At 35.6% G+C, this 27,378-nt stretch overlaps 1 protein-coding gene across 4 annotated transcripts in view; it reads left to right on the forward strand.

The window, feature by feature from the left end:
- The window catches only part of Rab3ip (RAB3A interacting protein), a 99,499-nt gene that overhangs the window by 37,505 nt on the left and 34,616 nt on the right, over positions 1–27,378 (forward strand). For 2 of the 4 annotated variants that reach the window (XM_010644197.3, XM_010644198.3), the window contains exons 2-3: positions 13,521–13,796; positions 14,677–14,935. In XM_010644197.3, the coding sequence (XP_010642499.1) occupies positions 13,546–13,796; positions 14,677–14,935 (510 nt within the window). In that variant the 5' untranslated portion in view covers positions 13,521–13,545. Of the gene's footprint in view, positions 1–307; positions 639–2,689; positions 2,711–13,520; positions 13,797–14,676; positions 14,936–27,378 lie in introns of those variants that run through there. The other 2 variants (XM_019210648.2, XM_010644195.3) reach the window with 2 other exon arrangements.

Genomic DNA, 27,378 nt, shown 5'->3' on the forward strand with positions numbered 1-27,378 from the left:
AGAGCGCGGCCCGGCCGCGGGGCCACGGAGGAGTAGAGAGTTCCGAACTTGTCGGGAGCGGGTCGCTGCCCGAACGGCGCGCGGCAGCTGGTGCGGAATGAAGCGGTAGCTGTGCCGAGGGAGTTCTTTCCTGCCCCAGGCTTAGTAAACGTCGTGCGAGGCACCGTGCCCAGGCATAGAGGTCACCCTCGGGAGATTTCAGTGAACGGCCCGGCCGCGGGGCCACGGAGGAGTAGAGAGTTCCGAACTTGTCGGGAGCGGGTCGCTGCCCGAACGGCGCGCGGCAGCTGGTGCGGAATGAAGCGGTAGCTGTGCCGAGGGAGTTCTTTCCTGCCCCAGGCTTAGTAAACGTCGTGCGAGGCACCGTGCCCAGGCATAGAGGTCACCCTCGGGAGATTTCAGTGAAACCTGGAGCGGAAGAGCCGGTGCCTGGAGTCGAGCCTTAGGTGGCAGCTCAGCTGCTGGACTTGGTTTTGGGGGCGATGACTGTGCCTTCCAGGCGTTGACAGCTCGCCCCCGCCGCCCGCGGAAAAGCCACCCTCAGGGCTGGACAAGAGATGATGCTAGGTGGAATCTGCAGCACCTGAAGAGCTGCCAGTTGTTACGGGATTAAAAAAGAAATCTTTAATGGCCACAGAGTAAGATACTGAAAAATAGTAGCACCGAGTTAATCAGGCGATTTATTTTTACGCGAATGTTGCCTGTTCCAACGCTACCTGTTATACATCTTGTTTTCCCCCCAACTCCTTCCTTTCAGGGTCTGGGAAAAGCCATGTAATCTTTTGCTGTGGAATGATCGCATAATTGGAGAGGCTGATAACAGGATTAAAACAAAATTGTTCTACTGTAAATCTATTGAAAGACCTAGTTTCTGTTTTTTTTACTCTTATTTTGTTGTACAGGCAGTTTTTTTAAATGGTGAATGATAAAGCAAGGAGAAAAGAGGCAGAATAGTTTGTAGATCATCATAGTAAATATTTGATACTATTAAATATTTCACCAGTTTTATGGGGCCTTATTCTGTTAACGTGTTATTTATTTACCAGTACTGTGCATTTTGATAGGATTTTTTATGTTTGGAAAATGTATTCAGTATGTAGATTATGTGAAGCAATCCTAAAGCCTTTGTGGAATTTATAGAAATAAACTTAACAGTTACATAATTTTACTGCAATAATGTATTTATTACAGTTAGAAGTCTAGTTTTTTCTTTCTCCAACACAACAGTGTTATGTATTAATGCACACTTTTGTGAACCAAAGTGTTCCATGTAACTCTTCCTTGTGTTTCCCAAACCAACTCACCTGTGGTAGGGAGTACATTCAGCTTTCAACCAGGATGGCTATTTGATATTCAGCTGTTTGTTGTTTCTAATTAGTGAAGTACATAATTAGATCAATTTGCATTTTTGAATTAGAGTAGTATAGTTATGCATACGCACCCTGTAATATTATTTACCTTTGATTTTTTTCTAAACCCTTAATCTCCCCCAACACACACATCCATGCTCTGCAAATAATTCTTTTAATTGAGAAGTTTGTAGAAATAGTTCACTCATTTTTTAGTATGGCAGAACAAAAATTTATGTTATATTAGTTTTACATGCATTTTCTTCCTAAATAGGTCTCACTGAACAAATTGGTCCAAAAATTAGCCCCCAAAAGCTGGACTAAGGAAGAATTATTTAACTTTCAGCACCATCACTTACTAGGCATATGACCTTAAATAAATGACTTAACTTCTTTGAGAGCTTCTCTACATTTGTACATGAACTAGTACTAGGTAGAAACATATGAAATTGCCAGTCTTTGGCTGTTTTTCATGTTCTAGCCCAATTATGGGTTTCGTAATGATGGGATGAGGATTTAATTAGGTGTTCCATATGAAATGGGGAGGGAAGAAGGGACACATGCTAGCTTGATAGTATGTCATGCCCTGTACTTACTGTTTTAAGGTATCTTAGTCCTCAGTACATTCCTGGTATGTAGGTGTTTTATCGAATTTTACCAATCAGGAAATTGAGGTACAGAGAATTGAAATAACTTGATTGTAGTTACTTATTTAATTACTATCCTTGGTCATATACTGTAGTTGATTAATGGCAAAGCCAGAATTAAAAACTATGTGACTGTCCAAAATGAAACTCTTAACACTCTTGGTCCTTATGTTACTGGTCTATACATTCTGAAAAAGACCTTTGTACTCAGGTATCTCATGATGATGCCACCACTACTTCTGTTATTGAGTCTGCTGTTTCTCATGTGCCAAGTCCTGTTCTAAGCACTATCCTCAGTCACTATCACAACAAGCTAGAAATAGGTCATATTTTATCCCCATGTTATAATTGAGAAAATTGAAACATGGAGAGGCTATATAGTTTGCCCAAGGTTATAATTAAGTTGCCCAGGGTCATAATTAAGTGATAGGCCTACATTAGAAATCAAGCAGTTGTCTTCAGTTGCAGTGTTCTTAACCATTGCGTCCACATCACTCCCTAAGTTATACTGCTGAGGGATTGTTGGCTCTTAGTCACTGCATGACCCCTTCATATGTAGGTTGTAATACTGAAGAATTGTTTTTAATTTAGCTTTTTTGAGACACTATTTAATATTTAATTCTTTTGTTAACAGAGATTTTTACAATTAAATATTCATTGAACATCACTGCAAATCAGGATGTTAAAGGGCAGTATTTGTAAAGCATCTGGAAGGTAGGAACATATAATACATAATCACCCCCACCCCTTTTTGCAGCAACAGGGATAGAATCCGGAGCTTTTGCACTAAGCTACATCCCCAGCCCTTATTTATTTCTTATTTTGAGTCAGGGTCTTACCGTGTTTCCCAACCTGGGCTCAGATTTGTGCTTTTCTCAGCTCCCAGAGTGTTGGGATTACAGGTGTGTGCCACCATGCCTGGCTTCCCATGCCTTATGTATGTTCCTCAAAACTATACATTTTATTTTTGAATTTTTATTAGTTCATGATTGTGGTACATAATACATTCATTGTGGGCAATTGGTACACATATGTAACACATCTTAATTCTTTTTATTTCCCCTTCCCCTCTCTTCCTCCAGCTTTGTATATATTTTAATGAGTGCCAAGTATAACTAAGAGCTAGAGTTGTGGAGTAGTGGGAAGGAAGGAAGAATGAGTAGTAGGTAGAGATATTTATGCATTGAGATCATGAGGGAAAGTTCTGAGGATATTTTGAGAGTATGCTTTTTCAAACTAAACTTTTGTTCAGTATAATTCTGGTTAAAATGTAGTTCAGCCAAGAAAAGTCAATTGATTACTATATTTTTAATGTGCTAAAAATAAAATATAAAGTTTTGTTTGTTCGTTTTTTTTTTTTTTTTTTGGTACCAGGGATTGAACTCAGGACCTCGTGCCTGCCAGGCATAAAATATAAGGGTTTTTTGTTTGTTTGTTTATTTTTGCTACTGGGGATCGAACTTGGGACCTTATGCTTGTGAGGCAGGCAGTGGCACCACTGAGCTAAATCCCCGGCCTAAAATCTAAGGTTTTAAAAGCTCTTTTCTACATGTTTCTCATTTTCTGTACCAGGTAGTACTTTTTTCCCCCTTTATGCTTCTGTAATATTGAGTACATGCTTCTATTGGTATTTATTAATTTTTACATGTGCACTCTATTTGTAACTGTTTCCTGGGCACAAGAAACACGTTTGACAAAGTGGTCTCTTTTCTAGTCTACAAGTGCTTGAAGAGCAGGGCTTAAGTCATATTTGCCATTTTGGAGCATTGGTTTTGGCACCCAGTAGGAGCTGTGCTGTTTGATGATGGATGAGCAGTTGAAATTAATCTAGCTGTGAAACTTGAGTGTTTGGAGTGAAAATTGAGGAAGGAAGAGAAGGATTCTTGGAACAGGTGGCATTAACTTACTGTCTCTTTTTCCCACTGCTTTCTCTTTGAAGTATAACTTAAATGAGATAGTTTTATTTTGTTTTATTTTTTTGTACCGGAGATCGAACTCGGGTCCTTGTGCTTGCGAGGCAGGCGACGGAACCACTGAGCCAAATCCCCGACCGAGATAGTTTTATAAGCTTAAATTATTAGAAAAAATATCAGAACGTAATTATGACTTATTTAAGAGCATTGGCAACAAACACATAATTATGTAGCTGTAGCCATAAGTCAGGATTACTTAGAAGGAGGAAAAAAAATGAAAATTTTAAGTTGATGAGAGCTTTGTTCCAGTACTTGTAGTTAATGCAGGGTTGTAAATAGTGCAAGCATAGTGGAAGTTTGAAATAATGCAAATGTATATATATATCTGCATACATATGCACACAAATTGGTAGTCTATGAAAAATAAATTCTATTCAAGAGTGAGAGTGCTCTAGAAGTATAAAAGCACACAATGATTGCTTAACAGAGCCAATTAAGTATATGAGTTTCGATTTGATATATCCAGGTAAGAGGAATAGTATTTTGGGGCACCTGGTTGAAAGATTGGGTTAACATGTAAAAGGGTAACCAAAATAAGTTTGAAAAACAGCGAATAAATGTGTATTATTAATTCGCAGGTGGGAGAATCATCTATATATTTCAGAAAGACTAATTTTTCCCTTTCTGTTTTAGATAGTAAGAATCTCTTCTGATTTGTAAGAAAAACCCTTCAGTATGATGTTGCTATTTTTCCCTTTCTTCCTTAGGTTTTTATAAATATCTCTGATTTATATTGTGCTTTACAATCTACAAAACATTTCTATGTTGACAATTAGACTTTTGGTTTTCTTAAGTGGAGGCAGGAGAGATACAGCCACCATCATTCCAGATGTCAAAACTGAAAATCATAAGATCGACTCGGCCAAGTTCACACAACTAGTTTATAGTAGAATCTGGTTTAGAGGGAAGGTTTTCTGAAGATAGTCTGATTAAATTGCTCATTTCCTCAGACTTTAAAATTTCAGTTTCTCCAGTCTTCATGCTCTTCAGGTACTTACTGTCTTCTCTCCATCTTTAAAAAAAAAGCATAGCCTGGCATGTCTCTGCTCTTCAGTGCTTTGCTTTTCATGCTATCTAGACTCTTGTTTATCTGGTCAGTGCATATTTCAGTGATGAGTGTTTAGTTAACATTTATTTTTTCATATGCAGAATAAAGTTCCCACTATTAAAAATTAAGAAAAATTTTTATACATCTGTTCCAAAGATTTATAATTACATATAATAAAATATTAGTAACTTGGTAAGTTCAGAACATTTTATGAAAATCCCGAATAGAAGAATCTGGTCCAGGGATTTAGCTCAGTGGTTCTGCTGCCTGTCTTGTAAATACAAGGACCTGAGTTTGATCCCCCATACTGCAAAAAAAAAAAAAAAGGGAAGTTGCCCCCAAATAGAAGAGTCTTCAGTAACTAATATCTAAAAATGTCAGGTTGTGCTTTTAAGTACTGTGGAGTTAATAAGTGGAAATGAATATATGGGCTGTCTTAATAAAACTGGGACGGTTGTGTAGCTTGACCATTTGATTTTCTTCTTGAGTTACTAATAAATTCATACTTGTAGGCATAGAATACTTCTTAAAATGTAAGTATGACTTTTTCTTGTTTAACCAAGGTGTTAGCTGGAAAGCCAACTTTAAAACTGTAATAGAAGTTAATTAGAGGGCTGGGGATTTAGCTCAGCAGTTCAGTGGCCTGCCTTGCAAGCACAGTACCTGAGTTCAATCCCTGGTCCAAAAAAAAAAAAGTTAATTAGAAAATGATTTTATATATTTTCATTTTTTCTCACTTTTTATATTGTATTTGAATTTACTCAGACATTTTTGGAGGGTATTCTAATTATGGAAAATTTAAAGTAAACAGATACAATAGCAGTTGAACCTCGAAGTTCCCATTGTCTAGCCCCAGTGACCATTGATAACAGTCTGTCTTATTCCATCTACTTATCTCCCTCCTGTTGTTTTTTTTTTTTTTTTAGTACCTGGGATCAAACTTGGATCCTTGCACTTGTGAGGCAGGCAGTGGAACCACTGAACTAAATCCCCGACCCCCCTCCTGTATTTTTTAAAGCAAATTGTAAGCAGTGTGTAATTTTATCTTTAAATATCCCAATAAGATTTTCTAAAAGATATTGGAAATTCAATCTTTAAAAACCTACTAGTGTCTTAGGTATCAAATATCCATTCCTTTTTCATTTAAAACATTTTAATTGACACATAAATATAAAAGCATCTATACAATGTGTAATGATCAGATCAGGGTAATTGGCATATCAAACACCTCAGACATTTATTACTGTATTTCTTTGTGTTGGGAACATACAAGTTATACTATTTTGAAATACATATAATTGTCAGTTATGATTATTTTAGTGTGCTATAGGACATTAGAAGTTATTCCTGCTATGTCCTGTACTCATTAAATGTACTTTCTCCATCCCTACACAACCCTTTGCAGCCTCTGAATGTTTTCCATTCTTCCATCCCAGCCATTCTTATTTCCATATTTCTTTACTTTTTTCCATTGCCAGTGCATGAACCTGGCATGATGGCCCTGTAATTCTAGCATTCTGGTAGGCTGAAGCAGGAGGATCACAAGTTCAAGCCTAGTTTGGGAAATTCAGTAATCTAGTCACACACTGTCTCAAAAAACAAAACAAAACAAAAAACGGCTAGAAATATAGGCTAATGCAGAGATTCTGGACTCAACCCCTAGTATGGCCAAAACCCCCCCACCAAAAACCTTGACATTAGGTTATATCTTCATGATCTCTTGCATGGCCTGTTGCAGTAACCTTTTAACCAGTTACTACTAGTTTCTTCTTTAAAGTTTTTATTGCCTTGGGATTCATTTTTCTTTCCTCTTTTTTGGGTACTGGGGATTAAACTTGGGACCTTGTGCTCGTGAGGCAGGAGGTGGAACCACTGAGCTATATCCCCAGCCCTTGGGATTCATTTTTCTAAAGACTACAATACATTTATACTTTGTAAGATGAAGAGCCAACCATGTTTTCAGGATAAACTCTAACCTTTTCCATGTTTATTTATTTTATTTCATTTTTTGGTTTTTTGAGACGGTCTCACTATGTAGTTGAGGCTGACCTGGAACTCACTATGCTGCCCAGGCTGGTCTCAAACTCACAGGGATCCTCCTGCCTCAGCCTCCTGAGTTCTGTGATTACAGGCACCTGGCCAGCTTTTTCCATGTTAAATGAGGCTTTTAATGGTCTGTCCCTTAGCTGCCTTTTCAGCCTGATTTTCTGTCACTTTTTCTATTATTAGTTTCTGTAGTGTCAGATCCTTATCCCTGTCTTATTTCCCTGCTTTGCCAATCTGTTGGACTCCTATTCACCATTTAAATCCAAGTTGTAATTTACTTCTCCTTGAAACCTCTTCTTTTCCTCCTCCTTTTCCCATACCCTTGGGGTAATTAATCGTTGGGTGATTCATAATAGGAGTTGTGTCATCTTTTTGATCTGTTTGTACATGTATTCTTAGAACTTGGTCTCAGAGTTTTCCCTAAGAGTTAGAAGGGGGCAGTCATCCATCCATTCTGAAAAAAAAAAAATCATATATAAAATAAATTTATTTAACATATACTGTATTGAAGACTTTTAAGGAAGTGAATTAGTGGAATTTGTGTCTCTTTTCATTATACACTACTGAATGTCTAACTTTTAATGTCAGAAGCTGTTTCTTCCATAATTCTTGCTAAATTAGAAAGTCATTTAGGAATTAAAAACGCATCTGGACCTTCCTCCCATCCCCTTCTCTCATCTCCCAACAGTCTGAATAAATTGAAAGAAGGAAATAATTGTAAAACATTTTCTGTTAATGTACTCTATTACTTCATTTCTGTTTTTGTGACAATGAAAATAAGTCACTTCACATATGTATGCAGTATAATATATAGATGTTTACTTTGTTGAGGAAAACCATTCAGAACAATAATCTTTTAATTTTTAGTACTATTTTTAAACAGAATAATCATTATTTTTCCTTATTGATGGTGATGATCTAATGTGATAAAAATATTGGCAAATACATATCGGGAAATGCCTTAGAGATCATTATAATAATAAATAATTTTAACTAGTTTTAATTGGTAGGTGCCAGATACAGGGCTAAGTCCCTTATGTGAATTGTGTAACTTAATTCTCATGATAACATCATGAGAAAAAGGTACAGTTACTATATCCATTTTTCAGATGATAATTTGAGACAGATCCCTAGGTCACGGTATCAGAAACTGGTAAAGCTAGAGTTTGAGCCAGATTACAAAGTGCAAGCTTTATTGGTAGCAAGTATTGTCTAAGTTTTCCCATCAGGGAGTCAAACACTGGTATTCCTACAGACTGCTTTCCCAAGTATAGTGTGTTTGGTAAATAAAAATTTCATATTATTTAATTTTCAGATAATATTAAATCTATGTGGAAAAAGATAAAAATCACAAGTTAAAATTTTCTTTATCTAGAAGGAAATCCTATGTTTTTCACTTGTGTGGGTAAATTAAAAGAAGGAAATGTGCTTTTCATGGGAAAATGGATTTTATTTGCTCACTTGGACTATTGATATATATCAGGTTCCTAGATTTCATTTAATTTATGTGTATCTATTTTATTTATGCCCTTAGAAACTTAATGAAAAACATTTTACCAGTAATTCATCCTAATTTCTTGAATTGTTCTAAAGATCCTTTTTGTTTTCAGTTCAAAATTTCATTTCAATTAGAAAAAAATCATTTTTGTAAGAAGTTACCAGTAATGGCAAACCTTTTAGAGCTTTTAATGACACAAACAGGCCGCTGCAGCACACGTGCCATAGGTTTGCCACCACTATATAGGCATTTAGTGAGTTATTACGTTTGAAATTATTAGCACCACTTGGTAACACCTTGTTAACTTTCAGTAAAGATTAGCTGTTGTTTTTACTGTGAGAATACTGGCTTTTAGAAGGGAAAAATAATATGAGATGCATATTAAGAATCAGAAGTGTGGGCTGGAGGCACACACACACACACACACACACACACTTCTTTGAAAAATAATATGAGATGCATATTAAGAATCAGAAGTGTGGGCTGGAGGCACACACACACACACACACACACACACTTCTTTGAAAAATAATATGAGATGCATATTAAGAATCAGAAGTGTGGGCTGGAGGCACACACACACACACACACACACACACACTCTCTCTCTCTCTCTCTCTCTCTCTCTCTCTCTCTCTCTCTCTCTTCTTTGCTTGTGATTGGAATCCAACTCTGTCACTTGGGGCTGAGTAATAAGGCCAGGCAAGTTGTATAATTCACCTGTTAAGAATTTAATGTGATCTGTTTTTCAGTATAAGTGATCCTTGACAAATTTAGTTTATGAAATGAGATAATCTCTGGTTGAAATTTTTTTAAATCACTCATTGCTTACTGCAAAGAGTTCTGCTGCATCAAATAGCTGCATATGTTTACACATAAAGACTCTTGGTAGGAATTAAGTCTGAACACATACTTTAAAGAGCAAAAGACTTTCAGGCCTGTGATATTTCATTTCATTACCAGCTAAGTTATATTATACAGAAATTTCATATGCTTAAAAAAGAGACTAAATTTGATGTTAAAATAATCTTTCCAGAAATGACTTGAATTTAAGCCCATGTAAATATTCCTTAGAAGGAAAACATTGTAGGTAGAGGCATTCCTCAGAGGTACTGTCTTAAGTGCTAAAGACATTCTTTTACATTTTTATTCTTTAGGGTAAGAAAATCAAGGTAGAGGTTTCCGGATGAGAGAACCTAGTCACAGATTGCCCAATAATTTGACAGAAACAAAATTCAAACCCACATCTCTTAAGTTTTGTCTCTTTTTAAATCATAGTTTACATTCTAGCTTATAGAATATTTGTGTTTTCCATAAATGTGTAGCTTTTACACCTTAAGGATACTTGAAATACTTTTCCAGGAAAATTTGTCTTTCTCATTATTTTCTACTTGTTATGGATCCTCTATTTGTTTTATTTTGTTCTGACAGTCCATTGCCTCTGATTTATTTGTCTGTCCTGTGTGGTCTGTTAGTAAACTTTGTATCTTCTGTGATACTGGACATATTATCACTGCCTCTATTTGTTAGTCCCTCCTACTGTATTGAAGCTGTTTCAGGGCAGAGTAGAGTTTTAATCCCCCTCCCCTCAAGGACCTGGTATCTTATAATAAGTGCTTAGTAAATACTTGCTAAAAAGAGTGGCTGAATACTGTGTTTATATATAGGAAAAATAAAGTTGATGCAAGAATGATAGATTGTGATCCAGTATAAAGAGAAATATTATTTAGAATTGTCTAAAGTGGAATGGAAAGCAAATGGTAGAGTGTGTTGTGGTGGTAAAGAGCTTGGTCTCTGGAGTCCAGCAGACATAATTCTAGTTTCCCTAAGCTGCAGTTTCTTCAACTGTAAGTGTACTGAAGCTATAACTAATATTTATTAAATGCTTAATAAAAGTAGCTGTTATTGTTAGAGGAGAAGCCATCTTTGTGTGTGATTGGTACTGACAGTTGGATGGTTCATCTCCCCTTCTATTTCCCCATGTATTATTTGAAACAAATTCAAGTAATCTTGTTTCATTATAAATGCTTTGGTGTATATCTTTACAAAACAAGGATTCTTAAAAACACACAGTACAATTATTTAAAAAAATTAAAGCTAAACCCTAATAATATGTATTTTATAGTTCAAATAAGAATCTAAAGATCTGCACATTACATTAAGTCATGTACAAGACATTTAGTCATGTCTTTTACATCTCTTTTTAAATTTAATTTCTCTCTCTTTTAACAGTTTATTCACTGAACGTGATGGATTGACTATGAGGGTTTACAAAATCCAGATTTTTTTCCCCGCAATGGTATATAATACTATATCCCTTTTTCTTGAGCATTAACGGTAAACTGATGAAGTTGTAGAGGCTTGGTTGGTTTTGTGTCCTTTTGTTTTCCTCAGCAGTGTAATGCTTCATTAATGGTGATGGTATTCATTTCTTATTTACCACATACCACACATAATGTCTCATTCTCTCCTTTTTTGGTGATGTGATCAGTACCTTTAGGTATTGTCATCCTGATCCACTAACTATGAAGTTCCTGAAGCAGCTTTTTCTGTTAGGGTTTTTGGTACCGGGGATTGAACTTGGGTCCTTGCGCTTGCAAGGCAAGGCCACCGAACTGCTGAGCTAAATCCCCAGCCCCTCTGTTAGAGTTTTAATTGCTATTGATGATTTTGCATAGACCAATTCTTTCATTAGAATTGTAAAGTTGACGCTAAGTGAAGTTAAAACAAAAACAAAAATAAACCTTTTTCCCCTGAGATGTTTTGCTCCATGACATAAAGAAAAGTACTTCTTTCCTGTTCCTTACCAATTTTGAAAATAGCGAATTGGCTCCCTAGCACTGATCAAAAGGGACCAGTGAGGTTTTTTTGTTTGGTTGGTTTTTTTAGTATCATTCTGAATTCATGGGTTTAAAAATATTTGAATTTAGTTCTTTGCAGATACTGTCCTTTTTGATGTTCAAATTGTGCCATCTTTACTTAGTGGGAATCCTCTCGATATCGTACCAATAAATTTTGATAGTTTGCTTGCTTCCTGGTATAACAAGATATTCTGGGATCCTTTTGTATATACTGCCCCCGGCCTGGAGTCATCCATTTTTCCCAGGAACCCTGTTCTTTTTTTGTAGAAAATGGTATTACTCTAAGCACAGGGGTACCCATTGCTCTTGACAAAGCGAAAAAAATGGAAAAAAAGTTTTTGTAAATAGGGAAGGAAGGGGGGTGTGTAGGGAGGTCAGGGGTGTGGGGAAAAAATGAGAACCAAGACCTGTCACGTAAAGGTACAAGATCCCAATGATTAATTTAACTGTACTGTATACATAAAACGTACCAATAAACTCAATGAGGAAAAGAAAAGAAGTAAACTTGTATCTTTTTCATATGCTAAAAACTCTTGGTTCCAAATTATATTAACAACTTATTTGGTTCAGGTTATGTCAAATGGTTTCAGAATAACTATCAATGTTTGTTGCTACTAATGTGATCACTGAAAGTAGTTTTTGGCTTTATTTTTACTTTCTTTTACCCTGAGAATACATTTCATCAGTTTTATATTTATATTACTGTGTTTTAAGGTCATTTAAAGTAATTCTTTTGTATGTGGTTAAGGTACCATCTCAGTATGCAATTAGGCTTATTTCTTTTAGGAATTATTTTTTTAAAACAAATTTGTTTTATCATTTATATGGTTTTTAATTCTACTGGACATTTTAAATACTTCAATATTTAATGCGAGAAAGTTAAAATTGAAGAAATTATGTTATACTGTTTAAGCTCTGAGCAGGATTTTTCATGATCACCAAAATACTGTACTATTTTAGGAAAGAAAAATTAGGAGATGTTGTGTTCAGATCATAGAAAACTCCTCAATGTAATAAGCTTCGACTTATTCTGTAGCTAGTAGGGAATCAATAAAGAGTTTATAGCTTTAGATTCTTTAAATGAAAAACTTAGGACACTTCTTGTTTTCATATAATTGTTTTGTAATATAATTGAGTAGTTTATATAAAATATATTTTGCTAATGGAGAGAAACTAAAGCACACTGGTTAATGGCTGTAGCATGTTTATTGAGACCATACTATGTGCCAGGTACAGAATATTCTATTAAGTACTTTAGTTGGATTGTCTCCCTTGATCTTACAGCAATCAGGACACAAGAGGGAATTCTGTTATCCTCATTCTCATTCTATCAGAGGAGGAATTTAAGGTTTAGGGAAATGCAGCATATTATCCAGGATTGGATCCTAGACCTGTAATGGACATTATTAGAAGAACCAGTGAACTTTAAATGAGACCTGCCCATTAGATGATAATTTTGATCAGTGTTATATCCAGTGTTGGTCATTTTGTGGTTAAAAAAGAATATGTCTTTGTACTTAAGTTTTGTATATATACATATTGAGATAGTAAGCAATAATGGGTGTCAGGTCTGAAACATTCTCAAATGGCTCAAAAATGTTAACAATTTGATAATGTGGGTAAATGGTATCCAGGAGCTGCTCTACAGTTCTTATGTGAACTTAAAATTATTTCAAAATAAAAAGTGTTGACTCACCAAAGTCATATAGCTAGTATGGTGTAGAACAGAAGAGTTATTTGAACCTGTTTGTTATTCTAAATGTGCTTGTGTATGTGTATGTATAGCTTTACTGTCTTTTTTACTTTTTATAACAAAGATCACAGTTAATAGCAAAATTAAAAACATCAAGCAAAGGTTTTTTTTTCATTCCTTATATTTATTTGCTAATTATTCCTAAACAACATTGGCCATCTTTTTCAAATCATCTTGTTTGCCTTTTGTAGTATTTATATTTTTGAGGCTTCATAATAAATAATAAGTTTTTTTCCTTTTTTATTGTAATCTTATATTTTATTATGGACATTTTATAATTTATATATCTTAATTTAGTTATAAATGTAATCATTTAAAAATAATCTGCTTTTTGTTTTAATATAGGTTGTATTATAATGAGGCTTTTGCTATGGCTAATGACCCCTTGGAAGGCTTCCATGAAGTAAACCTAGCTTCACCTACTTCTCCAGACCTTCTTAGTGTATATGAATCAGGGACTCAAGAGCAAACTACCTCAGCAAGTGTCATCTACCGGCCACATCCTTCAAATTTATGCTCCACTCCTGTCCAGGCTAATGCATTGGATGTTTCTGATCTTCCTACACAACCTGTGTATTCACCCCTCAGACATTTAAACTGTGTGGAAGTATCTAATATCAGGTAGGAAGTCAAAACATTTATTTTGTATGTTTTTTAAAAAATGAACAATTTACTTGGTTACCTTAAGTTTTACTATTATAGAAAATTTGAATAATATAAGCTTGCCCATGCAGAGCGATATGTATCAATGCTTTTTTGTTTTTATTTTTGTTTTTTTGAGACAAAGTCCCACAGAATGTTTCAGGCTGGTCTTGAACTCACTGTGTAGCCCAGGTTGCCTTTGAACTCCCAGTGATCCTCTGGCCTCAGCCTCCCAAAGGATGGGATTACAGGTGTGCGCCACCATGCCCAGCCATCAATGTTGTTTGTAGAGCAGTGATTGGCAAACTTTATATATGGGCCAGGTAGTAAATGTTTTAGGCTTTGGTAGCCATACGGCTTCTTTCCCAGCTATTCAGTTCTGCTCCTTTAGAGTGTGAAAGCAGCTATAGACAGACTGTAAATAAATAAGTGTGGTTGTGTTCCAAAAAAACTTTATATATGGACAGAATTTTGAATTTCATTAAATTTTCACATGCCACAAAATAGTATTTTTAAAAATTTCTTCTTAACCATTTGAAAATAACTGTTCTTGGCCTCAAGGGTCTTTTGAAAACAGGTGGCTGGCTTGTTTTAGTCTGCAGATTTTAGTTTGCTGACCCTTTTGAGTAGCATTATCCAGTAGAACTGTCTGTGGTAGGTATGTTCTATTTCTGTGGTCGTGTGCCTGACAGCCGTTAGCCACATGTGGCTGTTGAGCCCTTGAGATGTGGCTGGTGTAACTGAAGACTTGCTGTTAATTAACTGTAGAGGCTTCTAAATTGGATAGTGCAGTTGAGAGTTACTGTTTATACCATTTCTGTTGAGCATGTTCTAATTTCTGAAAAACTTTCTTTTACAGCATTCATGTTACAGAACCAGCATCTTGTGTTACCTCAGGAGTTTCATCTGGGATAACTAAATCAACTACAAGGAAGGAAAGCTGTAATGCAGAGAGGGAGTTTTTACAGGGTGCTACAGTCACAGAGGCTTGTGCTGGTAGTGATGATATATTTGGTTTGAGTACGGATAGTCTATCCCGTTTACGAAGCCCATCTGTTCTTGAAGTTAGAGAAAAGGGCTATGAAAGATTAAAAGAAGAACTTGCAAAGGCTCAGAGGGTAAGAAAAAAAATTTTTTCTTTAAAAATTACTTTGCCATGGTTGAGACAACTGGTAAACATCATCATTACAGTTCTGCACTTGTCCTTCACATGTGCCCAGCTTCAGGTCCTGTTTGACAGCATTTGGAAACCTGTGAAATTGCTTGGTAGTGAAGGAGCTCTGTCTGAGATTACTGAATTTGGGAAAATGAGATTCTGAAACTCTTCTGTACCTCCTATATTGGCTTCTTTGTGTCTTGGATTATACGTTATGCAAATTTAGTGCGTTATACTCCATAGATGAAATTTTCCCTTTTTATATGTGATTGACTCTTCATTTACATGAAGTCACTCAATATAATTTATGTTGTTTTGAGGAATTGTTTTAGAAGCATCACCATTGTTATTTTGTTGGGTTTGAATATTTCCTGGCTTATCTTAGAGAATTTTCTTTTCTTAGTAGATTGTCCTGTTTTTTCCCTGGGTCCTTAGAATTTATTGGCCACATTTTACTGTTTCTGAGGCTGTCCTTGAAATTCAGAGGGAAATGTACAGCACTGGAAAGGGAAGAGTCTCAAATGAACAATCTAAACTTTCACTTTAAGAACTTGAAAAGGATAGTTAAATAAAACCAGAGCTAGTAGAAAGGAGGAAATAATCATAAGAACAGAAATCAACAAAATTGACAAGAGAAGAAAGAAAATGAATGAAACAAAATATTGATTCTTCACAAAAAACAAAGCAATAACATTGACAGGCCTCTGGCAAAACTGAACAACAACAACAACAAAAAAAAACCCTCCAAAACAAACACAGAAACAAAAACAATTCCCCCAAAACAAGATTCAGATTAACATTGAAAAGAGTGATACGAGTTATCATTGCAGACCCCACAGACATCAATAAAGAAATAATATGAAAAACTCTACATAAATTTGGCAGCCTTGGTAAGAATACCAAGATACATTTAGAAAATTGAGATGATAATGCAAACATCCCATAGGTGTTGCTTCCTTGTGATGTTTCGTAGATATGTGTTTCATCCTCTCCCCAGCAAACTTGTCTCAAAGGCATAACATTTTAAAATCCTCAGTGCCTAGCATAATACAGTACAGTGTCTTTTTGTGAGTACTTCATTGAATTGCAGATGGTTAAACAGTTATACAGATATGTTGACACTTTTTGTTAAAATATATTTTATCAGGAAGAAAAATCAATAGCCTTTTAAACCTTTTACCAGGGAGAATGGATGTGGTGAGATATGGCTACATTTTGCTTATATCATTTGTCTTAGACTTTATCGTTTTAATACACAGTATTTTAGTGAAATCATAGTTTACACAGAAGCAAGCTATTATCCATCTTTAAAAATACCTTGTGTTTACTTATTGTTCAGAATAGATTGCTAATCTCATAGCTCAGTTATGGGGATTTCTTCTGAAATAGATACTGTTCAGATCATTGAAATGCTGTGTAAGTACCTACATAGGGAGAATTTTATGAAGAGTACAAGACAGTTTGGTATTTTTAGGTTTTAAGTCTTGAAGGAGGACTCTTGAACATGAAAATATTTTCTAATTTATGGTATCCTGTGAGTCAAAAATATGTCAGCAGCCATTTTTTAATTTTGATTATTTTTCTTTTTGATACTGGGGACTGAACTTGGGACCTTGCGCTTTCAAGGCAGGTGGCCGAACCCCTGAGCTAAATCCCTGGCCTTCTGATTACTTTTTTAAAACAGAGGCCAGGTAGTTGCCATTTTTCATCCTTTGCTTTTTAACATATTTTTTTCTTCTATTTAAAGTGAATTTCTTGTGGATAATATATATAATTGTCTGCTTTTTTTTATTTTGTGATTGTTTCATTCACATTTAGTGTGATATTCATATGTTTTGTTTAAATCTGCCATTATCTTATTATTTTTTATTTGTTGTTTTATCTGATTCTATTCCCCCTTTCCTCCTTTTTTGCTTTCTTTTTATTCTGTATTTTTTGTTTCACCTTACCTCCTTTGCTTATTGGCTGTATGTTTTTGTTGTGTTAATTTAGTAATTGCTTTAGGGTTTATAGTGTATGTCTTTAACTTGTTATTGTCTCTCTACCGGTGATATAGTGTACTAACCCTTCGTGTAGTGTAAGAACCTTAGAAATTAGGTGGGATATTTTCCATATACTTCTACATATGTTTTATACTTCACAATACATTGTTTTTTTTTATATTAAACAGTTACCTTTTAAAGGGATGTAAGTAATGAGAATCTTTATTTTTCTTTATATAGGTATCCATCCATGAGCTACCATTTCCAGTTCCTTCCTTCATGTATATCTAGATTTCCAACTGATAACATTTTCCTTCTGCTTGAAGGACATGCTTTAATGCTTTTGTTGTCCATGCTTGCTGCTGATGAGTTAGCTTTTATATCTGAAAAAGTCTCACTTTATTTTTTTATTTTTACTTTTTTGGGGGGGTAACAGGGACTGAACTCAGGACCTTGTGTTTGTGAGGCAGGTGGCGGCACCACTGAGCTAAATGTCCAGCCCTACTTTTATTTTTCGAAAGATATTTTCATAAGGTGAAAAATTTTAGGCTGAGTTTTTTTTTCTTTGCTAAATGTCCAGCCCTACTTTTATTTTTCGAAAGATATTTTCATAAGGTGAAAAATTTTAGGCTGATTTTTTTTTTTTCTTTCAGTAATACAAAGTTGTTACTCTGGTGCCTTCCATAGCATGTGTTATTTCTCACAAGAAGTTTGCTGTTATCCTTACCTTTTTTTTTTCCTATACATGATATTTTTTGTCTCTGCCTGGTCTCGAGAGTTTTCTGCAAGCAGTTTGATTATGATTTGCCTTGATGCCATTTTGTCAGTTTTTTTGTGTGATTAGGACTTGTTAAGTTTTTGAATCTGTAGGTTGTTAGTTTTCATAAAATTTGGGTTATTTGGCCATTATTTCATCAAAAAGTTTCAGTCTTTTCTTAACTCACCCCTTTTTCTGAACCCCTATTACATGTACATTATATTATAAGAAATTGTCCCATTGTTCACTGGGGTTCTGTTTATTTATTTTAGAATCTTTTTCCCTCTTTATATTTCATGGATAGTTCCTATTGTTGTGTTGTCATTGTCACTGTCTTTCCCTCTTCAGTGTCTAGTCTGTTACTTTCATACATTGTTATTAAACATACACATTATATTGTTCATCTCCAAACGTTTGATTTGAATCTTAAATATTTTTCTTTCTTTGTTTAACATGATTAGTCTTAGCTCTAGATTCTTGTACATGTAGAAAACAAGCTTTTCTAACCTGTGATTTATTTAAAAAATCATATAGTTTTTACTTTTCCCACTGCCATTTCTGAAGGATCACTATCTTTTATTGCAGTATGTTTGATATCTTGAAAATTATTTCATATATTCCCAGTTTTTTAGTTGTGTCAGTGCGTGGTAAAGCTGACCCTTTTTACTGTATCTTAATTGGAAGTTGTGTTTATTTTTACTTGATTGTCCTGTCCCATCTAAGTAACTTCCCCACAAAAACTATGCTTCTTCATGCATGCTTCAGTTATCTTGAGTTTCATGAATATAAGGATGCAGATGTTTTTGCTCATAGTTACATATTGAGCATAGAATGGATTTGTAAGACATTTTGCTGATTAAATGAATTATATATATGTGTGTATGTGCTTGGTGTATGAGTCTGCACACTACATAATATATATTAAAGTGATGGTGCTGCTGTAATAAAAACTAAAATTTTACTCCTAACAGAAGTTCATTTTTATTCATCTAATACGCTGATGCAGATGTTCGTAGTTGGTAGGCAGCTCTTTTCTGTGAAATAATTCAGGGATCTGTGTTTCTTTTGTTGTGGGCCTTTTAATCTCTTACGTCTGAACAACTACTGGCTTCCCAGCAACAGATCTATACTGTGTGTAGGACGGGCCTGCCACATGATCACTGACTTAGGTGTAGGGATGGAGAGAGGAGGATGTAATTCTTTGGCCTTCCACAGGTTGTTGCTGAAGAGCACCATCTTTTAGTGAAATTCTCAGGTGAATTTGGGCTTCAGTATCTTTTGTATTTTATTTTTTGGTACCAGGGATTAAACTTGAGTCCTTGAGCTTGCGAGGTAGACAGTGGAACCACTGAGCTAAATCCCTAGCCCCTTCAATATCTTTTTTAAAATGTAGATTTTTATACTTCATTCCAGTGCAGAAACAGAATTATTGTGTTGAGTTTTGTGAATATACTTTCAGCAAGCTTCTGTGGCGGTCCAGCCGTCACAACACGAACATGCCTGAGTTGGGGAGTGAGGATTGAGAAAGGAAAGAACACTCAAGCCTGAGCGGAGACGAAGAGAAGTCTGATTTATTTCACAGAAAGAGCTCCTTTTATAAATTCACAGCAACAGGAAGCTTTTAAGGGCACACAACAACCAAAAACACCAAGTCATTGTTTTTCAAAGACCGGATTTCCTGACTCTTACTGATAACATCAGATCTTCAGCTAACGAGCTTCCTGTTATGTCAGGGTCAAAGAGTCAAAACCAGCTTAACAAACAGTTTCCTTGAAGAGTAGCAAATGTTGATGCCTTAATTATACAAGAAGAAGTTATTTTCCAAATGTCAAACTCCAGTGGGCCATGACTGGGCCCCGACAAGCTTCCTTGTTGATGTTTATGTTCACTAAAAAGGTGAAACCTGCTGGTGCGTATAGGGAATTACCATCAATTTTTATGCTTCCCTAAAAGAGAAAAAATGACTTGGAAAATAAAACCTAGTAGGATGTCTTGAAGCCAAAGTCAATCAAAAACATACCCTTATATCAGTTAAGTATAGTCCTACTAACTCTAGCCAAGGATATGTATAAACATTTATTGTGTTCTTTCATTGACATATTTCTTGAGTAACCAAAGTGCTCACATATAACATTAGGCTGTGTAGTGTACAAAAATAGATAAGATTCTGCCTTGAGCAGTTTACTAGTTGAGAAAACACATAGATATATGGTACAAAATAATTCCCTCCTTCCCCCTCTCTCCCCCTCTCTCCCCCTCAGGACCTTGTACTTCCAGGCAGGCACTGTGCCACTGAGCTACATCCCTGACCCTGTTTCATTGATTCTGAGCTATAGATTTTCCCCATTGAATCTGTGAAATCAATGAGTCTTAAAATTTCTGGTAGTTAGGTAATGATCCTGACATTTGACCTTGCCTACTTATGTGCAGACTTCTTTGTACCTGTTCATATTATTTACCTCAATTGTGAGTTGAGTGCTGTCTCTATTGATCTTAATTACTTAACATCTTCAAAAAGATCTCATGTAATATGACATGGAAAGAAAAAAGACACAAAAAAGCAGAGTAACATAATAAAAATCTATTTCTCTGTCAGTTTAAAAGAGTTCTCTGAATATAAAATGAAAATTCTAAGAGGAAAAACATACAGTACTTTCATTAACAATAGTATATTACCTACCTTCCTCATTCCCTACCTCTCTCCCTTCCTTTACCTAATTAAGCTTGTGATTTTCTTGCTTTAGCCTTTGAAGTAGCTGAGATTACAGTTATGCCCAGCATGACCCACTTATATTTTATTTCTTGATATATAAAATGTCTATGTTAAAATGATGAAATAGCTGAGTGTGGTGGTACATACCTCTAATGGCAGCACCCTGGGAGGCTGAGGCAGGAGAATTGCAAGTTTGAGTCTACCTTGAACAACTTAGCAAGACCTTATCCTAATGTAGAAAATACAAAAGGGGCTGAATATGTAGCTCAGTGTGAAGGCTCTGTGTTCAATCTGTAATACTGTCATAAAAGAAAAAAAAAAAGTCTTAGTGGGGGCCGGTGTGCTGTATTATTCCCAGCTACTTGGGAGGGTGAGGAAGGAGGATCACTTGAGCTCAGGATATTGAGGCCACCCTAAGAACATAGTGAGAACTGCTTCAAAATAAAACAAACAAAAAATGAAGATGAAGTCTTAAATTTGTTTAAATACCTTGATTATAAAGTTGTCACACTTCTTCAGTATGAATCCTCTAAATCCATACCTCTTGCATAAAATATTAATTACTATGTTCTCTCTCCATTCTTTTTTTTAAAACCCAACCAAACTGTACAAGTTATTCTGCACTTGATCTTAGCCAAAAGGCCGAGAAGCGATGTGTACAAGTTATTCTATATTGCAAATCTGTGTTTTGTCCTGTTAAAATTCTTTAGTGCTTTTTGAAGAATTTCTTCTTGTTTTTAAAGTAACTCCTAATTTCTTAACTTGAGCATCAAGGATTTTCACAACCGGTCATAAACCTAATTTTTTTGGCTTTACTTTCATGTGGCATCCATCTTACCCATCTTTGGCTACTATGAAACATACTCTTTCCTTTACACTTGGCAGACTATTTTTTGTTTTTGTATGCATACCTCACTATAAAGTTGCCTTCTAAATTTGTTTAAAATTTGTAGCACTCATGAGGGCTATGAATTTTGGTCTGATTCCTTCTTAATATCTCTAGCACCTAGATTAAATCCTGAGGTATTGCTAACGCACAGTTTTGTTGAAGGAATGAATTTTGAAAAACTACTGCAATGCAATACAAGGTATTAATAATTAAAAGTACAAAAAAGTTTCAAGAAGTATTCACATGAATAAATTTTACATCATTTAGATAGACTGAGTTGGAATTTGAGTTAGAAAGTTATTGGTCAGTTATAGATTAAGAGTTCGTCCAGATGAATGAAATCAGATTGGGAAATGAAGGAAGAAGGAATCAGACCAGTTAAACGATAGCCTATAGTATATGGATTAAGGGAGAGAATTCTGAAAAGGGAAGCAGCACACATTGTAGAGCAGTGGTCCCCAACATCTTTGGCACCTGGGCCAGTTTTGTGGAAGGCAGTTTTTACCCGGACCGGGGGGGATGAATGGTTAGAGCACATTACATTTATTGTGCACTTTCTTTCTATCATTATTACATGGCAATATATAATGAAATAATTATGCAACTCACCGTAATCTGGGAACCCTGAGCTCACAAGCTCTGCAAGCCCTGGATTTGTTTTCCTGTCTAGTTACTAGACAGTCCAATTTGGGGGTGATGAGAGACAATGCGCTGTGTATGTCTACTCTACCTTGTGATCTTATTTTGGTTGCTGTCACTCAAGAAAGCCCCATTTCACAAAGAGGATTTTGGAATTGGAAACAGGCTTTTCAGTGCTTTTGTGACAGTCTTAGGATATCCTGCCTTGGCTTTAATCCAGAACATAGGGACATTTGAAGTTGTCTCAGACATACTTTTAAGGCCCCTGTCATTTGCAGTCTCAAATAGTTGATCCACTTCTAGCATAAAGTTGATTCACCTGGCTAATTGACAAACGAGTCATGAATCCATTCCTTCCCAATTCAGGTGGTGGGGAAGTAATGCTCAAATGCCTTTGAAAGTGAAGATGCGTGATCATGCACCAGCTAGGACACTGATGATTATCTCTTAGAACTTTGAATGATACAAATAGCGCATTGCAGCACATGTGCCATACGTTCAACAGCACTGAGCTAGGAGAAAGAAGGCCCTAGCTTATTTTCTTTCTAAACCTTTGCTAATGTTTAAAGCATGTCAGAAATCCCAAAGATATCGTGTAGCCCCCATGATTCCAGCTTTGAATGCCTCCACTTTATCTGCCAACTTGAACACAGTTGTCACTCTCCTATGAAGTGACAGATTGCATTCATTGAGAAGGATGATATTGTGAGAAAGGAAGTTTTGTGATCCATTCTTTGTCTTTGAATTGTGCTTCTAATGATGACTTTTTCTAAAAAAATCTCTAGAGTGGCTCTAATAACTTAGAAACTGGCTAGTGATGTGTCTTTAGAAAACCATTTCGCTTCTGTGTGTAAGAGAAGACATATGCTCTACATACATCTCCTTGTAGAGATTTGCCACTAGGCATGAATTAAGAGCATGCATTTTAATAATTATATCCTACATAGTGTTATTAGTTAAGTATAGTGACATTTTTCAGTAAAGGCAGCATTTCTCGTGAATGACACAGTGCATATACTTAATATTCAGAAGTGATCTCTTTGATCTAAGTAGTGAAACCAGAAAGCTGTCCAGTTACAGCAGCTGCTCCATCTGTGCATATACCTATACAAGGTGACCAATTCAGTTTTTGTGATATATAACTTTTTAAAGACGACTGGTTCTGCAGCTATGATGCACATAACATAAGCTCCTGCATATGCTCCTGAAAAATACAGTGCACAAAACCAATACTTGTTGCCTTGCTGTCAATATTGGTAGACTTTTCAACCTGGATTGTTTATCACAGTGACTCATTAATCCTAACAGTTGTTTTTCAATATCCTCTGTGTCTCACTGAGTTATGGTCCTAGCCCAAAGAGCACTGTGTGCCACCCTTTTTAAAGTAGGGTTTATTGGTATTTAAGTATACCTTATGATCGCATTCATCATTGAGAATTTGTACCTGTACGTGTTATATCTTGATTCTTATTTTTTCTCCTTCCCCGGACCTCTCTCTTCTATCCCTCCACTCCCTCTATACATAAGCTTTGTTTCCATTTTTTTCCTTCTTACCTTCAATTTTTTTCTTTCCCTTCTTTCCTTTCCCCTGCCCCCTTTCCCTAGTACCCTTTGTACTTTGAACATTTTCTACCTATTTCACAGTTATCGATTATACATTTTGGTCTTATTTACACCTTCAGTTTCTCGTACCAGAGAAATAATTCGATATTTACACATGTGTGTTCTATTGATTTCACTTATGAGTATGGTCTCAAGGTGCATCCATTTAGCTATAAAAGTCTCAAGTTTATAGCTGAGTAGTATTCCATTTTATTAAAAAAAACCAAACAAACCCACGTCTTCTTTATCCACTCACCAATTGATGGGCTTTCAGACTGTTTCCAAGATTTAGCTATTACAAACTGTGCCACTAAAAACGTGGGTACACATATGTCACTGTGGTATGCTTTTAATTCTTTTGGGAACATACCCAGCAGGGGAATAGCAGAGTCAAATTGGGACCTCTAATTCTAGTTTTTTGAGGAATTTCCACAGTGGTTGCACCAGTCTCCTCTCCCACCAACAGTAGAGGAAGGGTTCCTTTCTCCCACAGCCCACCAGCATTTGTTATTGGTTGATTTCTTGATAGCAGCCATTCTTTTTGGAGTGAGGTGGAATCTCAGCATTGTTTTAATTTGCATCTCTTGAACGACCAGTGATGTTGAACATATTTTTCATATTTATTTGCTGCTGCTTTTACTTCTTTGAAAAATGTTGATTCATTTCAGATGCCAATTTTTGAATTTGGGAGGTTTGATTTTTATAAGTTCTTTATATATTCTAGATAGTAGACCTTTGTCTAAGGAATAGCTGGTAAATTTTTTTTTCTCACATTGTAGTTGTCTCTTTGCTCTGTTGGTGGTTTCTCTTTCTGTGCAGAAGCTTCTTAGTAAGATGAGATCCCAGTTGTTCATTCTTTGTACTAGTTCACGTGTGACTGAGGTTTTGTTCATGAAATCTTTTCCTATGCATGTCTTTAAGAGTTACACCTAACTTATCTTCCAAGAGGTTTAGTGTTTCTGTTTTATTTATTTTATTTTATTTATTTTTTGAGACAGGGTCTCGCTATATAGTTGAGACTGACCTGGAACTCACTATGTAGCCCAGGCTGGTCTCGAACTCACAGTGATCCTCCCGCCTCAGCCTGCCGAGTGCTGGGATTACAGGTGTGTGCCACCATGCCCAGCTTGGTGTTTCTGTTTTAATATTTAGATCTTTCATCCACTTTGATTTTAGTTTAGTGCATGGTGAAAAATATAGGTCTAATTTTAATCTTAGGCAGGTTGAAACCCAGTTTTTCCAGCACTATTAAAGAGGCTGTCTTTCCTCCAGTGAGGTGTGCTACTCTTTTTGAACTTCAGCTTTTCCTAAAAGTTCATGATGTCTTTAGCAGCAGGCAGGATCAACTTTTCACCAATAATAAAAGGTTTCTTAGCTTTAGCAAAGATGTTTTCAGTTCTGTCAGATTTGATGAAGTGGTGGCTTTTAATAGTTGCTTCTGTTCTTTGTGCTCTCTTTTTTTTTTTTTTCTTTTGAAAAACTCTAGAGGCTTGCCTTTTAGTATAGAGTGCTTGGTCTTCATGTGATGAAGCAGTTTTGAAGGTTACATGGCTTTGTTAGATAGCTGGTCACCACATACTGTGTGGTGCAGGTTTGGGGAATCTGAATCACTTGTTGCAGTGAGCCTACAGTAGGTAGGATTCTTGATATTTTCTTTTAAATGCAGCTTGCTTTCTTTTGGTAGTCTTAGAGTCTTCTGCTGTCTCATCATGAAACATCTTTACAAAGAGGCTCTCCTGTGATGTTCATTTTTTAAAGTATTTTTGGTTAGGGTTAATTTTGGGGTTACCAAAACTGTGACTGAGACAAATTCTCAGGGGAGGGTGAGAGGCATGGACAGAAGTGGTAAATACAATAACGTGTGGGTCATATTTGGATAGAAATAAGTGTCAGATTCTGATTTAAAGCTACTCACCAGATGTGTACACCTGAAGTGTATAAACTCATTTACCAGTATAGAGATGTATGCATACTTACCATCTGCCACCAGATCCATATTATTACTTGCTGATCACTGATAGCATTTTGATATGAGTCTGCAAACAGTTAAATTATAGTGGTTGCTGTGTAGTCAAATCTCTCTGCTAATGTTAATCTATTTTGTGGGCACTCCCCACCACTAGCATTAGCACTTCAGCTACACTTCAGATCATGAAATATTAGATTCTCATAAGGAGCATGCAGTGTAGGTCCCTGTATGCACAATTCACAGTAGGGTTTGAACTTCTATGAGAATCTAATACTGCTGTTGATGTGACAGGAGACAGAGCTTGCATAGGAATTAGTGGTGGGAGATAGCTGTAAATACAGATGAAACTTTGCGTACTTGCCCATCACTCACCTGCTACTGTGCTGCCTGGTTGCTAACAGGTCACTGAGAAGCCATTGACCAGAACTGGAGTTTGGAGACCCCTGTCATGGATAGTATTTAGTATTTAGCATGAGGTTTATGCCACTTTGACAGATAGTAGATTCATGACCCTTTGGTGGATAGTGGTACCTTCATGAATGATAGATGTATTGCTTTATTGGTTTGGAAATTTCTCAAGGCGTTAGTATCCCATTTAATTTTTGTGTCCTGACGGGGTACCACCTGCTTAGGAAATAGTAAATGAATTGACTTCATTTTCACATAAAATTTAGGCTTTGAAAGGACCTGGTATTAAATTTATGCATTTATGGATTAATGAATTAACTTGGGCAAAATTGGCATCAAAATAGTATCTTTCTATTTGAGAACATGGTGTCCTTTTCTGTTTGTTCAGACCTATTTTGTGTTTTTAGGAGTATTCTGAAGTTCTTAGTTTGCATTGTAGTCTTTAGAATTATAGTTTTCTTTGTCCTTGTTAGTGATTTTTGTCCTGTATTCTACTTTGTCCAGGTGATATCAAGATTAAGGCTCTTCTGTTTTATTATATTTTGGTATAATTCTGCTATCTTTTATTTTTAATGTCTGAATCACTTTTAGATATGTGCTTTGTATGGGACATAGGGATGAATTTTGCTTTTTAACCCAATCTGAAAGTCATTTTCTTTTAATAGGTGGTCATTTACATTTATTAATAAACCTGCCACATTTAGGCTTATTTCTATTAAATAGCTTTCAGATGTTTATCGTGTGTGTATGTGTGTGTGTGTGTGTGTGAGTTATGCTTATTTATAGCTTTCTGATGATTCCTATATATGTATACAGTCCTTTTCTTTGTGCCCATCTTCTTTTATCTTTTTTGGAAGGTTGGATTTTTCATTTCATTTGTTACTTTTAAATAAAAATAATTATTTTAGCCCTAGATACTACCTTTGTACCATATCATAAACAATACTAAAGTTGTCTTATCAATTCTTTCTTCTTACTGTATCATTTAGTTTTAGTTATAAGTGTTCTTCACTGTATTTGGTTTTATATTAATTTGTGAGCTTGAAGTTGTTTCTGTTACTTCCAGCTAATACTTAAGATGTTAAGGACTTTAAACTTTCTTCTTTTTTTTTTTTTGTTTTGCATGTTACTTCTATATTCCCAAAGTTTATATCATTTATATACTCTTTTCCCAGTTTTATCCCCAGTTAAAAAATAGACATTACTTTTTAGAGCAGTTTTAGATGCATAGTAAAATTAAAAGTAGAGTTCTCAGGTATCCTCCTTGTTATTAAAGTCACCCACCAGCATGATAAATTTGTAAATTATTTATTAATAATTAATAAAGCTCTGACTCATTATCTCCAAAACTCTTGGTGTTGAACATTTTATGAATTGACAAATGTATAATGACATGTATCCAACATTACAGTATCATAAGCATAGTTTCCCTGCCCTGAAAATCCT

Source organism: Fukomys damarensis, unplaced genomic scaffold, assembly GCF_012274545.1.
Source record: "Fukomys damarensis isolate Sample0158 unplaced genomic scaffold, DMR_v1.0_HiC HiC_scaffold_15, whole genome shotgun sequence".
NCBI classification, from domain to species: domain Eukaryota; kingdom Metazoa; phylum Chordata; class Mammalia; order Rodentia; family Bathyergidae; genus Fukomys; species Fukomys damarensis.